Below are 15,349 nucleotides of genomic sequence, written 5' to 3'. Positions count from 1 at the left end.
TTTTCATGAATCTAGTGTTTTAAAATGTAAATACACGTTTCCTATCACGTGTTTCTTTCAAAACCATGTGATACCTATATAGTGAATAAAAGTGAATGACAGGTACAATTACTAGAATTATTGTGTTCGCTACAACCACTTTAAAAGGGTCAATATGAATTATAGGGCCTGTGAAGTTAGTGACATTGACTATAGACAGTTTGCTAAATCTGTTAACAGACAAATGGAAATACACAATACAAAAAGAGCACTGCAAACTGACAGATGCAGAAGTAAACAAAATAAATCAAGCAAACATGTCAGCAGAAATCACAATTCTTTATTATTACTTAAATATATGAATCAGTCCTTTACCATTACGGCAAGAAATATGTACACTGTATCCCATGGTATTAACTGCAGCGTTCTAAAAAGGACAGACAAATAAAGGTATCATTTCAACTGTAGTGAAGAAAGAGAACTACTGACGTTTTCCTCACAAATCCATGTGGAAGACAAACTTGGTCTATTGAAATACTTTAACATCACATGCGATATTAAAAAGCCAAATGCCACAAATTTCATTTTTTTAACACAATGATGCCACAATAGCGATCACAGAAAATAATTTACTTTTTTTCCACAGATTTTATTGGCAGGATAACATGGCTCAATACACTTATGTACCAAAAACTAAAACATACATATCTCAAAACTAAGTGATAACTAATAGTTTGGACATCTATGCCACTATTAATAACACCAATTAATTGTTAATAATATTGTTTTAAGTTGACTTAGCAACACCCAAGTTGAAATAATACAAAGTATAGATTCTTACCAGGACTGAACTACATACAGATTGTTCAGATCTTGATTGAGATCTGATGCACTACACAGCACTGCTGTACATAGTTTAGCCCCACCAGTAAGAAAAAACAAAACAAAAACAAAAAAAACATATTCCTTGGAGAAATAAAAAAGCAACTTGATATTGGCAGGTTACTTCACAATTACACAAAATGTAGCAAAACAGTCCAGTTCACTAATGATACAAAAAGAAAATATCATGTTATGAATTCAAAAAGCATTCCCTGCATCCACCCAATGGCGTTTCAGTTATTTAACACTCTATGTTGTGAAAATAATTATTATTATTTTCCCCCAATATATTGTCCAGATAAACTATAAATAGCTACCCCAATAAAGCAGATAAACTGAATCCACAAAATGGTTCTAAAGCCCTAATATTCCCAGGGAAAGCAACTGTAGCATTTTACTTCAATCACGAAATCTGTACATCACCACCATACAAAAGCAAGCTCGGTTACAAAAATCAAATGTACTGCACACAAACAAAAAAAAAAAAAAAAAAAAAAAAAAAAAAAAAAGGAAAACACATATAATCAACCTGAAATGTGTCAAAAATGACACCAACATGAAAGAGGATATGGAACTAGTTATCAAATCTCACTTTTATAAGTACATCAACATTGTCTGATCTACTAATTGTTAACGATTAATAAAGTTACCGTACATGTATGATCAAAAATGGTTTTACTGCACTAACTGCTGATGTAGCAGGTCCTTGACTTATTTCTCCAGTCTGTACTGACCTGTATAATGAAGGGAATGATGTGGTCAAAAAGATTTCAAAAGTAAACAGTCAAGAGTTGTCAGTAAACCTATATTTCTGTAGGTCATCCTAGAAGATATACAAAGCTTTTTTTAAAAACAAACATTTATACAAAAAAAAAAAAAAAAAAATGCAGAATACATTTCTTTAACAAATGTCCTTATAATGACTACATTGAGCATCACAAAACTTGGCGTACATAATGAAATCTTTTAGAAACTTTTTTTTTGCTTTATTGTCTTCATTTTGCATGTAACATTCCCTCCAATGAAGTGTAAACAATAAGTAGAGATGGAATAAACAGATGATACACCATGAATGTATTTGATGGGACATCCATCTGAGGTTCATGCATGGGGAGAGACCGGACAGCCTGATAAGGAGAGCCTTCTGAGCGCTTGTGTTCTGTGACTGCAGCAGCAGAGGCACCATTAAACATTATCTGAAACAAAACATAATAATAATAATAATAATAATAATAATAATAATAATAATAATAGAGAACATTTGTGGTTCAAATCTTTTTCACTATAGTATAAATGCCCAACTCTACTATCATCGTCTATTGCTGTACATAGACTAGAACATTAAAGTTTGCAACCCTAACCCTTGACCGGACCACTATACACAACATTCAATCAGAAACAGTTCTGCTGACTCCTTAAAAAGATTTAACTATCAGACACTGGGAACTTTACTAGTTAAACACAGCACTCCTGGATATTTTCTAATGCTTTTGTATCTGTGAGGTTCTACTCACTACAACTATATGACAAAATGACACAAACTGCTCAAAAAACATTGTACCATTATTATTTCTTGGGACTACTTTTCAAAATCAAAACTGCAGATTTGTTTGAAGTCTTCACCTTATTTCATGGGCACAGTCGGAGAGCCAGAGCGGTGGAAGTGAATGTTCTGCCACTTGCCGTCACGACGGTGCCACACGCGAGTCTCCTCAGACTGCATGGTCTTTGGCATGCTGCTCCCGTCCATGTACTGGGTCAGGCGGATGTAGGCTATGCAGGCTGCGTCCTCCCCGATCAGGTGCACGTGGGGGTTCAGGATGATGGTGTGGATTGGTTTGTTGCTCTTGGACAGAGCTAGAAGAGAAAAGTCGGATTAGTTGTGTATAATGTTCTTGCATGTTATGCCCCCTTGGGTTAGCAGGGCCCTTTAGTTTTATTTTTAGGAAAGATACCAGAATAAATCACTCACCTTTGAGTAATGTATTTATTCAAGACAAACAAAAAACATTGAAGTAGCCCAAGGCAGGCTTCAAACTGGTTTCTACTGTTCATGTCAAGTCCCTAGCACCCCAATGGTCCTTAAAAATATGTTGCATTACAAATGTGATAATGAACTCTGGTGAAGTTCAGCAATTTAAACCCACCTGACCCTATTGTGGACGTAATGAGACACAAGAAGATTTAATGCTGAAGGATTTTCCCCCTGAACAAAATTAGGTACAATCTGTGGTAATCCTTGAACTGTTCAAGGAGACGAGTTTAACTTACCATTTTCAAAGTAGAACCTGTGGAAGTCAGTGCCTTCAACCAGGTTGCCTAAGGCTTCGGGCTCAAACGCTGTCAAACCTGGGTCACAAATCTTCCTGCATAATGAAACAGACAAAAAGGTGTATCATCATGTGGAATAACTGGAGGAGCACCTGTTTAGGCTTTACAGACAGGTGATATTTATATTGAGGTTATTTAAAATGGAGGATATACTTGTATTGATTAATTTCAGTGGCCACTGTAAACAGGGGCCTTTCAATACAGATGGTTCTTTAACAAAAGATTATATGTATGTATGTATGCATTTTATATATATAGAATATATCAACCAATAGAAGAGCAGAATTTTCTCTGCGGAAGTCTAATCATAAACAAGCAGAATTCAAATTATGAAAGGTATCCGTGGCTTCCCGGTAGCTGTCAATTAAAAAATAATGCTGGAACTGTCTTTTTTTAAGTACAGAAATTGCAATATGTAACAGCATTGGCTACAGTAATCTAGAATGTTCAATGAAGTCATCAGAAAAACATGATCTTCAAGTGGATGAGGAGAAGCGTAGGGATACATCACACTGAGCAAGTAAGAAAAAAGCAGGTTATTTTAAATGCTTGACTGAGTCTTTTGTTTGCCTTGGCAAGCAAGAACTGGCTTTCAGAGGGCATGATGAAGGCACCAATTCCTCAAATAGAGGAACCGGTGCCTTCAGCTTAATCAACTAATGCACATAAATTAACCAATCAAACATTGTAATTGAGTGACATATATGACATATATATATATATATATATATATATATATATATATATATATATATATATATATATATATATATATATATATATATATATATATATATAGTAGGTCTATCAGTGGGATGGAAAATAAGACTCCTGCTGCATAACAGTTTCACCCAATTTGGGTTTTATTATGTCACTGATTAGCCCCAGTGTATAGGTAACAATCTCACAGGTGTCTTATTAAGCTCCTAGTAAAACCATCAAACTGCTATACAATAGGAGTTGTATTTCCATCCCTTCAATCACAACATATTTACAGGAGAAATTGCTACCGTCTTGACTTTCTCATATAAAGAATACAATTCATATGCCACTGCTTTGTTATAGATACTCTACAGACAACACTGAGGTGGACAATATCAAAAAGAGCAGAAATCTGTCTCGTTTTGTCATCAGATTCATGCATCTGAGTCGGAGCAATCACAAAAGCACTCCTGATAAGGTCACAAGAGCAAACATGATTACTCACGTGTAGGCTTCAAAATCTCCACTGTTGATTGCTTCAATCAGCTGCTCTGTAACTTTAATAATCTCTTGTTTGCGAGCTGGAACACAAAGAGTAAATCAGATCACATAAGACAACAGTTATGGTAAGGATGGCTGTTTTCCATTTACTGATATAAAACAGATACCAAAAATACAAACCTGAAGAACTGCGCTGAAGTAGTTTATATTGTAAACTGGTTAATGACCTCCTTGACCATCCTATTAATCAAATTACTTACTTAATGTCATGTCTGCCTAAAGTAGCTCCATTTGTAGGAAGGAAAGGGTACTGTAGTGCATGCCAGAATTCATCAAAGTCCTTTAAATGTCAATGTATTCATATCTAGCTACCACATCTACAGGATCTTTACTGTAGCTTTAGTTTCTGTTGCAACAAAGCTTTAAAAGATAACACAACTTAGAAACCATGCAATATTACCCTTCTATTGAAGAAGGACATTTTGCTTAATGACCTGCCACCCTTACTGTGTGTGTACATCTATCTATATCTATCTATATCTATCTATCTATATATCTATATATATATATATATATATATATATATATATATATATATATATATATACACACACATACACACACACAAACACGTCACATTAACTCATCAGAATATTAACTCAACACTAGAAAAGCAGCATACACGTTTAGAAAAGATAACTCCACTCAAACATACCAATATGTATATGTCGATTTATACTTATTATTTAGTACAATACACTCAAATATTTAATTGGTTATCTTAGGGTAGTATTTCTGTAAAGAGAGTTCCATTAAATGTTGGTAACTACAAATATTTCTTCACTGAATAAGTTACAGTGTTCTTTCCACATACACAGAACACTTTATTTAGCTGTCAACAAACCAAGGGTTGTTAGAACATGAACACTTCACCTGTATCTGAGGCCATCTCTTTGGCATTTTATCCCCCCTCAGCAATCCAAACCCATTTTCAGTCACCAGCAGATGTTAAGAAAACAGCAGTAAGTCCTCCTGTTTTTATCCAGACAGAACAGCAATGCTAGAAAAGCTGAACACCCTTTTCTGACTGACTGCTTGTGATAAAATAAGAGATTTGTAAGCGCACGCCAACCACTGTGAAGGGTCAATGTCAGGAAGGAATATAATCTGGGCTGGCTAATTGTCTCAATGCAAATCTCTTGATGCATTCATTCAAATGTGAGCACCTCTCACAGAGGGCTGCTTGCATAGGAATATTAAGAGTGTTATTCAGAGGGCACAGCCTGCAGAATTCTGCTGTCCTGATGCTTTTTCTTTCTGTGTTTTGACTCCTTCCCTAAAAATCCTTGACGACAAAAAAAAAAAAAAAAAAAAAAGTACAGTGTGTTGTTTTGCATGTAGGAAATGTATTGGACTTACCTGTTGAATTAAATGTAACAAACCTCAAATTCTGCATGTGTCCTTTACACATCTACACACAACTAGGTGAAGGTAGCAGCACATCCACTGTTGTTATTATTATGATTTAGTCATTTAGCAGACGCTTTTATCCCAAGTGACTTACAGAGACTTGGGGGTGAACTTTGCATACAACTGCTGCTGCACAGTCACTTACAATAGGCACTCATTTTTACATCTCAACCAAAGATTGGATTCCATTGATACGGGGGGATGTGGGATGAAACAGATGTGAAACGACCCATATTCTGATTAGTTAAATCTTTTATTTTCCATTATTAACCTCAATCCAGCGATAATTTACATCAATTAACCGCCTACAGCTTATTAGTTTCACATAACCTGGAGCTGGATTCAGCTGGTTTAAGCCAGATTTTACTTGAGGAAAGGTGTGTGGAAGATTGTATAGCAGTTTCAACACCACCATTGTCTACACAGCACTAATGCCTGTCAGTGGAGATCACAATCTCCAATCTGAACCTTTTTTGTTTTGACCCTGTTCTTTGGATAGACTGTATAACGAAGGCCTAGATAACGTATGACTCGAATATGCCCTACACAGATTTTACCCTTAACATTCTAAAATAGTTTAATCTGTCAATCGATTCAAGGTCCTTTCACACCAAGCGCGTCATGCCAAAGTATCAGCATCCAGCATAACATTCTTTTTTTGTTTTGTGGAATACTATACATCTTCTGGAGGCTTTCACAGCAGCCAAATCTCGTAAAAAACAGATGGCAGTTGAAATAGACTATGTTCCTATTTCTCTGTGAGTGTCCGTCAAATAATTATTTTTATGACTGGGTCCAAAATGAAAGCGTATATAGTATTTCCTCAATAATAAGAATGAAAGACATTTAGATTGTGAATAGTTGTTTCTGAATAGGCTACAGGACTGCCCTTTAAAAAAACAAAAAAAAAAACAAACCAGAGACTAGAAAGGTCACCACACAGCCAGTCATCCACAGTGTCCAAAAAACGGGCTTCGGAAAGACTTAAGTATTTTGTCTTTCATCACACCTAAGTATTTTGTTGAGCAATTTTTCATTTAGGAAAAGATTACTTGGGGTGGGACCAGGGGAATAAGGGGCCATAGGAGATACCCTGCATTGTGCAAAAACTGTTGTATTAATTACACATTCTTTTATAAAGGTTGCAACCCTACTTTTTTGGTTTCTAAAATAAATGTCCAAGCGCCGTATGTCTATGAAGATCACAACCTGGGGTTATATTCAAATACAGTAACATACTGTACGTTTCACCGATCAGCAGCATGTAGGAAGTACTGAAACAATTTGTTAAATAATGATATAGTCATTGCTGTGAGTGCATGGCTGGGTGTCAAATAGGAAGGCCCTTAACTTTCAATAGCAGAGAGAAAGTAGAGCAGAGAAAGATAACACCACTCAAATAGACTAATTAAATGTATAATGTATACTAAATATTTATAACATATTCCCATTTTTATTATTTCTGCAAAGTACATGGAACGTTATTAATTAGTTATCATGAAATATATGCTATTACAATACTCTGTGCTGAAAGAATACATAAAAATGTAATTCTATACTTTAAGGAAATGTTGTGTTCAGTGACAGATTTTCAGAATGATTGACTACTTTGGTGTGAAAGCAACTTGATGGCGTCAAAATATGCCGAACGCTGACGCTTTGACGCGACAGGCTTGTTGTAAAAAGACCTTGATCCATAAGAAAGCTGTAAAACTCACTTTTATTTAGTGAGAATTCAGAAAAAATACAATTACAGTAGTTCCCAAATACAACATAATCAAATCTGTACAAACACAGTACTTGGAACCATACACCACGTGAACAGTTTTGCCTGTTATTAAATTACTTCAGTAATGAAATGTTCGACAGCACTGGAGCATCACCGAAGGGTATATTTTATATCAAATAGAGAGTTGAAAGAGGCAGACTTGTGTAGTACTTGTGGTTCTTTTGCTTGAAACAATACTACTGTTGACAGCCTGTAGGCTACTGTAATTTATATGAGGCCATAACACCATTATCAAGACTAATGTTCTTACTACAGCATGCAACAACGCATAACAGCAACATACAATATATAACAAAAGCAGGCATTTTATTTCTAATAACCATCCGTAAGTACAACAATACAGCATTCTATACAACTAAAACCAAAAGTCATATTATTTCTACCTGGTAGCCATATTAGGTCAGAGGTACAAAAAAAATAAATAAAAATAAAATAAAATAATGTCAGAAAAGACTTCATTCTTCTTGTATTATACACGCAATTGAACTTGATCTATAGACTCGTATAATACAATTGTGCAGCAAGTATGATATGTTAGGCCTTTATTATCTGGATATGGCAGCTATGTTATGACAAAATTGACACTAAAATAGACAGTACCCTCTACTTGGCAGCAAACAATACCAACCACTTTGGAAAATGTTTTGTTGTGACTACTGCCTATGTCTGAAAGGCTTTATATCTGAGGTGAACTCTAGTCAGGATGACAGATTTTGTATTTATTTTTTTTGCCTAAGGTACAGTTGGAGGAGGTTTGCAAAAACTGTATAGCTCTGTGTTAAACCTGGTCTATCATTAAGCCACACTGTAGCAGAAGAGTCCTGGACCATGCACCAGTTGAAATGGGTTTCGTGTTCTGGTGATGCCCATCTCTTTAACAGATATCCTGATAAAGAATACTTTGTATTCAGATTTATGTCTAGTCAGTCTCTGTTGTGCATTACACCCATAACTTCTAAAGTAAACAGAGACTATAATCTATTCAAATGATCAAAATCCCCATGTTCATATCTATTCAAATGATCAATAATCCCCAGTTCATATCTATTCAAATGATCAATAATCCCCAGTTCATACCTATTCAAATGATCAATAATCCCCAGTTCATATCTATTCAAATGATCAACAATCCCCAGTTCATATCTATTCAAATGATCAATAATCCCCAGTTCATATCTATTCAAATGATCAACAATCCCCTGTTCATATCTATTCAAATGATCAATAATCCCCTGTTCATATCTATTCAAATAATCAATAACCCCCAGTTCTTTGCCTTGCTTCCTGAAGGGCCACCAACCCTAGTCCAAAGGTCTAGGATTTGTTTCAACCAGTTCACTTGTTTCTTTTTTAAGCAGCATTATATGATAGACCATCGGTGTACAGTACCACTGCGCCTACTTTCTTTTTCATTAAAATCTCTGAAATATATTTGAAGAGGGGGGGCGATTAATTTTTCAGCCATAGCAAGATATTTTGCATTGACTACTGCAGACAGACATACAACTGCATATATTCCCAGATTCCGATACTCTTGATAACTTGTAATAAACAGTAATGTAATAAAAGTCCTTACAGGTACGTAACATAGTAAAATAACGATTCAGTCCTACATTCTTCATGTGTAAATCTTTTGTACATCACATGTATTTCTTATTTTAAGCACACTTTGTAGTCAGTAGATGAATTACACTGATAGTATATTCTTTGGCACACTATGCTGTGCACGTTTAATTTTTTTCATCAACATCACACTGCAAGCCCCCAACGTATTATGTGGAAAATGATAATTTAAGAAATTATACAGAATATGTTAAACATGATTATCCATTAAATTGATTTGGTCCAATCTGAATTAATTTCATGCAGTCTGCTCTAACTCTTAATCTGATTATGAATATTAGATGGAAATCATTAGCAAGAAAGCAACACATACCATGAGAAATACTTCAGATATTCCACACACACGGCATGCTGCAGAATGCCTTAATGCAAAATAATTTAATGGAAATGGAGGTCATGGTTGTTCTAAAGTAGCAGCAAGAAACGTTGTGATTTTTGGTTTAGTTACTGTACCCTCTAAACTAAGCCTTATTAACTTGAACATTACAGAAACAGATAAATTAACATGATAAGTAATTTTAGTTAGTTCCCAAACAATATAAAGTGTCACCAAAGTGGAGAATTTTGATATTGTTTAACGCAAACCCTTAATGCACACACCAGAAGGTAATATTCATATGCATGCTGTACACTGCATCGCCTTACATTTTCCAGCAAATCTAAGCATACAATAATAAAAATACCAAATGAGACAATATTGCTGCATGAGGTGCTTTGCATATGAAATAGGCATTAAGGTTACAAAGCCCAAAATATATTACCAACTACACTAAAAGCCAAGACAGACAGAGACAAGGACTAAGGTCATGGAAGCACTTACCAAGACTCACTGAAGCAATTGGTTGGGCATACTTAAAACAACATGGTTGTCTATTACCAAAACAAATTTATCAATTAACTGTTTTTTAAACAAATATTTTTTAAATTGAAATTATTTCTTCCTATTGTTTATTCAAGGCACCTTAGACACACATTTACAGGTCAAGCTTGTTAAGACCGGCTAAAAGACACGACAATGCAATATTCCCGGCTGCTACTGTAACAGCATGGTTGGCAACTGAAGCCAGAGAAACATCAGTCAACCATACATATGTGTAGGGCCTCATTACGACAAGGCACCAGCATCACTAAACGCGGATACCCGAACGGGAGGCTCTCTCCTTGCACTTACACTCAACTGAGGATTTTGCCAACTGGGTTGGCTCAGACTCATGCGACAGGCTCTCTGAGATTATATTTTCCGTGCACTTGGCAGCTGAATTGATGGAAAGAAACACAACAAATGAACAGACAAAGGTGAAGAAGTACAACATGACCAGCACCTTCAGGAGGCAGTGGCAGCAGGTGCGACCACTGGGACTGAGCGAGGATGGAGACCAGCAGGATGAAGTGGTAGAAGAAGAGAAAGATGAGTGAATACAACTTAACCGCTCTCTCTTATACTCCATGGTCAAAGCTGTAAGGAGGAGGAGGAGGAGGAGGAGGAGGGGGTGTGTATGTGTGGGAAGAGAAAGAAAGAGGCCAGAAAATAAAAAATGAATGAGTTAAAAAATAAAAGCAAAGACTTATGAACAGCAATAGTTTGTCAAACATTGCTGCATACTGAGAGAAAAGAAAAGTGAAACAGAAATAAAATAAATGTAAGCTTGTCTGTTCGGGTGCCGATGGAGACTTCCTTTCTCTAAGTTCAATGAGGTTGTCTCAAACATGTTGCTTTAACTGGGAAATAGGGACGCTTCATTATTTGTTCCCACTCAGGCCCGGCATCAGCGGTAAGCAACATAGGTGGCTGTCTATGGCAGCAAACAATGGGGCACAAAAAACCCCAAAAAACCCCAATACTGTAACCCAACTACAAAATTATTAAGAACCATACAGAGCTGTGTGGATGAAAAATAAAAGAAGGGGGTGACCGGTTACCACGGGAGTTTAGCTGTAATTATTTTATTTTACAGAATTTATTAATTTTTTTTTTTTTTTTTTGCAAAGCCAAGAGTTCGTAATTATTACTGGTGGTGTGCTTTCACTAGTGTTTCATAGTAAAGCATTGTGTAGAGTGTGATTGCCACTTGATAATAGTTGTTCTTTTGTGCCTGGCTGGACATTTGAATGACAGCATAGCATTGCCATTTGTGTGGATCACTGTTTCTCAACCTTTTTAGTAACAACGCCCCCTAATGATCAGCTGAGCTTAATCACTAACCCCTTGCCACAGAAAATAACAAAAATTAAGAATTATTGCCAATTAACAATGCAATGTAATTAACATTAATTATTAATTACATTTAATTCCAGTAGTTCCAAAAATTACGGAGAAATAATTCATAAAACGAAAAAATAATTAAACCCCAGCGTAACAGGGGAGATCTCTGCTGACTGTCTGGCGCATGCGTGGTACTACAGGGCAGCAGCCTCATAAGAACTGCCTGTCAGTCATGGCGATGACACGGAGAGGTGGGGAAGAAGGGATTGCTCAGCCCATAAGTACTGCGCTTGGCAGTGCATTCAGGTGGCCGTGACTGAGAATATACAGAGACACCGGCGGAGAAGGCCGATGTAAACATAGACCAGGCAGGAATGCCAGTAGTTGGAGTGAGCGACCAAAATCAGGCAAGCATGGCTGAGGAAGCCATCCAGCCTGAAATAGACCGACTATTAAAATATATGGTTACGTACCCAAGGGGATGTGTGTAGTGATAGGGGAACCTTGGGTACGTAATCATATATTTTAATAGTCTTAGGGAGGCTGTATCACCCCCGTTGAGAAACAGTGGTGTAGATTAATGTTTTCAAAATTCTAAACGGTTTGCTAGGATCGGGGTGGGATTAAAATGTGTCTGAGTGTACAGAAATGACATTACAATTATGAATGATAATATGACGCTGTTAAACATGAATTACATTTTAGTTTAAAGTTATTCAGCAAGATGCACTGGTAACTAATGGTGTTTCGCCATACAATACCCAACACAGTAATTCTTTAGTTTTTAATCTCACCATCTCAAAAGCTGCCTGGGGCACTACTTAACCTTGAGCCGGCCCTGTTCCTACACTGGTCTACCAACGTGCATTTAATGCATTTGTTTCACCATTGATGTTTCTATAATATATATAATATATATATATATATATATATATATATATATATATATATATATATATATATATTCAGTAAGTCAAAAGTACTGGATCCCTTAGTACAGAAAATGTTTTATAAAAACTGTGCTGTTGGCTTGAGACACTCATTTTATATTAAAATAATATCCATTACCAATATAAAGAAATAAACCAAACAAACAAAACAAAAACAACAAAAAAAACACATCATTTCTGATACAAGAGATTCCCTGTTCCTGTGAAGCATTTGCGATGTCCGTTAATTCCAGTGTGTTCATATGTGGGAATGCAGAGTGAAAAAAATATCCCTAAAGACTAATCTGTCTGCCTATATGAGACACTGGGTGTTACTATCAGCACTGGTGAAAATAATTCCCTGAGGAACCACCATCGAACGCATTTTTCCTGTGAAGCTAACTGATGGATTTACAGAGGCAGAGGCACCAGTGTCACCAAGCAAACAGTGCATTCTGCAGTTACACATCCATGCCTTCAACAGTTTATTACCAAACAAGTATGGTACAGTATATACAAACAACACAAGAATAGCAAACTGAATGGTGGCATAAAAACCCATAGACAAAATATAATGGCACTCCTTTCTCATTGTGTTTTGGCTTTTACAAGTATAATAAAATAGACTGCTTAGCTTTGCAATACAGACAGTTATCTCTGTTATAACACAAAGTGAAACACAACCTTCAAGTGTACGGAGATAAATTCTTTAACAAGAAACTGATAGATGCCTACCTGCTGAATACAAATATCTTGTTATGTTTGTCTAAAAATAAACATAGGACTTAACCACTAAAATACAGAATGGTTGCTATGGTGATAAACACTGTTTATTCTCCCAAGTAAGGGTATTTTTTATTGATTACCTCAGACTTTAAAAGTACTGTTTTTGACAAAACAGCACTGTGAATGCAAAATAAGCCCAATTTGATTTAACAGGCTCAAGACACTGGAATGCAGTAAGTCTTATGATATTTGCCAAAAACCTTTTCTTTACTCTACTGCACTAGCACTCGCTATTGCTCTGGTATAGTTATTTCACCACATATTGGTGAAATGAAATGCTGCATCACTATACAGCATATGTTTAGAAGTATGTATGCACACCTTTGCGTTGCAGTATTCTGCACAGAAGAGCCATCTCCAACACCTTTATTAACATAAAAAATAACTCATGCCGCATGTCATGTTGATCAAAATTTGCATACCTAGACTAATCAGGTTAAGCACATCCTAGGAAATGAAACATGAACTGTCACTGTTAAAAAATGCTCCTTGCTCCAGTATGTGACAGTCTTCCAAAAGTGAATCTAAGATCTCAAGAGATTCCCAGATGCTTATAAGTTGGGTTGAGCAATATCAGCTCTGACTTCCATGATCTGTACAAAATATACCAGGCCAGACACAGTACTTCAACATTTATTTAAAAACTATGCCCTTGCCCAGTTTCTAAAGCTGATATTTAGAAATGATGAATTAAATCATGCATAATGAAACCACTGAATAAAATAGATTACACTATGTAACACCATTTTTGTTCCTGGGTAGTAAGTGTTATTTCCTAATTGCTTATGCCTCAAAAATATAGAAAATGGCTATTATTCCCCACAAACTTTGCTTTTGTGACCAGGACAGTGATATTTTGAAATGTACCTATTTCCAATGAGAAAACGGTCTTTTTGCTCACATAAAGTCAGAAAAAAACAACATATGAATCCAAATTAACAAGTATTTATACTAAAGTAATACAAAAATGAAGACAAAATATTTAGAAGTGAGTAGTTTTTCAAGATTTACAATTATACTGTAAATCACTTTCATGAATCAGCCCCCAAATGTAGTCTCCCATCATGTTCTCATTATACTGTCCTTGGTAGCGGCGTTCAAAGTCCAGTATATCCTGGTGGAAGTGCTCGCCTTGCTCCTCCAAGTACGCTCCCATGTTCTCCTTGAATTTATCAAGATAAGCATCAAGGATATGGACTTTGAGGGACATCCTACAGCCCACTGTGCCGTAGTTCTTCACCAGAGTCTCAACCAGCTCCACATAGTTTTCGGCCTTGTGATTGCCCAGGAAGCCCAGAACCACTGCGACAAAGCTGTTCCAAGCCACTTTCTCCTTACTAGTGAGCTTCTTGGGGAATTCATTGCACTCCAGGATCTTCTTTATCTGTGGTCCGACGAAGACACCGGCTTTGACCTTTGCCTCAGACAGCTTAGGGAAGAAGTCTTGAAGGTACTTGAAGGCTGCCGACTCCTTATCTACAGCTCTGACAAATTGTTTCATAAGGCCCAATTTGATGTGCAGTGGTGGCATCAGCACCTTCCGGGGGTCCACCAGTGGCTCCCACTTGACATTGTTCCTCCCCACAGAGAATTCGGTCCGCTGTGGCCAGTCCCGCCTGTGGTAGTGCGCCTTGGTATCCCTGCTGTCCCAAAGGCAAGGATAGCAGGGAAACTTGGTAAAACCGCCTTGGAGACCCATCAGGAATGCCACCAATTTGAAGTCTCCTATGACCTCCCAGCCGTACTCATCATACTTCAAGGCGTCCAGCAAGGTCTTGATGCTGTTGTAATCCTCTTTGAGGTGCACCGAGTGAGCCAGGGGAAGAGACGGGTACTTGTTACCATTATGGAGCAGCACGGCTTTGAGGCTCCTGGATGAGCTGTCAATGAAGAGGCGCCACTCATTCTGGTTACAGGCGATTCTGATTGCCTTGAACAGACTGGTCACACTGTGGCAGAAGCAGAGCCCATGTTGACGGGTGAAGAAGCTGGAAAAAGGTTGGTGACGCTTCCTCTGATCTGCGACTTGCACACTTTCATCCAACAAGTTCCACTGCTTGAGCCTAGACGTCAAAAGCTCGGCATTGGACTTGGTGGACCAAGATCTCTAATCAAGTCGTTGAGGTCTTTTTGGTTGGGGTAGTATGGGTTTCT

General features: G+C 36.9%; 1 protein-coding gene across 6 annotated transcripts in view; it reads right to left on the bottom strand.

The window, feature by feature from the left end:
• Positions 1-304: 304 nt before the first annotated feature.
• The window catches only part of LOC121295509 (calcium/calmodulin-dependent protein kinase type II subunit delta), a 132,178-nt gene continuing 117,133 nt past the window's right edge, over positions 305-15,349 (bottom strand). For all 6 annotated transcript variants that reach the window (XM_041220229.1, XM_041220240.1, XM_041220211.1 and 3 more), the window contains 4 exons: positions 4,400-4,475; positions 3,133-3,227; positions 2,485-2,718; positions 305-2,057 (listed from right to left, as the gene is read on the bottom strand). In XM_041220229.1, coding sequence (XP_041076163.1) covers positions 2,486-2,718; positions 3,133-3,227; positions 4,400-4,475 — 404 coding nt within the window. In that variant the 3' untranslated portion in view covers positions 305-2,057; position 2,485. The remainder of the gene's footprint in view (positions 2,058-2,484; positions 2,719-3,132; positions 3,228-4,399; positions 4,476-15,349) is intronic.

Source organism: Polyodon spathula, chromosome 2 (assembly GCF_017654505.1).
Source record: "Polyodon spathula isolate WHYD16114869_AA chromosome 2, ASM1765450v1, whole genome shotgun sequence".
Classification (NCBI taxonomy): domain Eukaryota; kingdom Metazoa; phylum Chordata; class Actinopteri; order Acipenseriformes; family Polyodontidae; genus Polyodon; species Polyodon spathula.
Note: the sequence above shows the minus strand (reverse complement) of the source record. Positions and strands in the feature narration are given on the sequence as shown.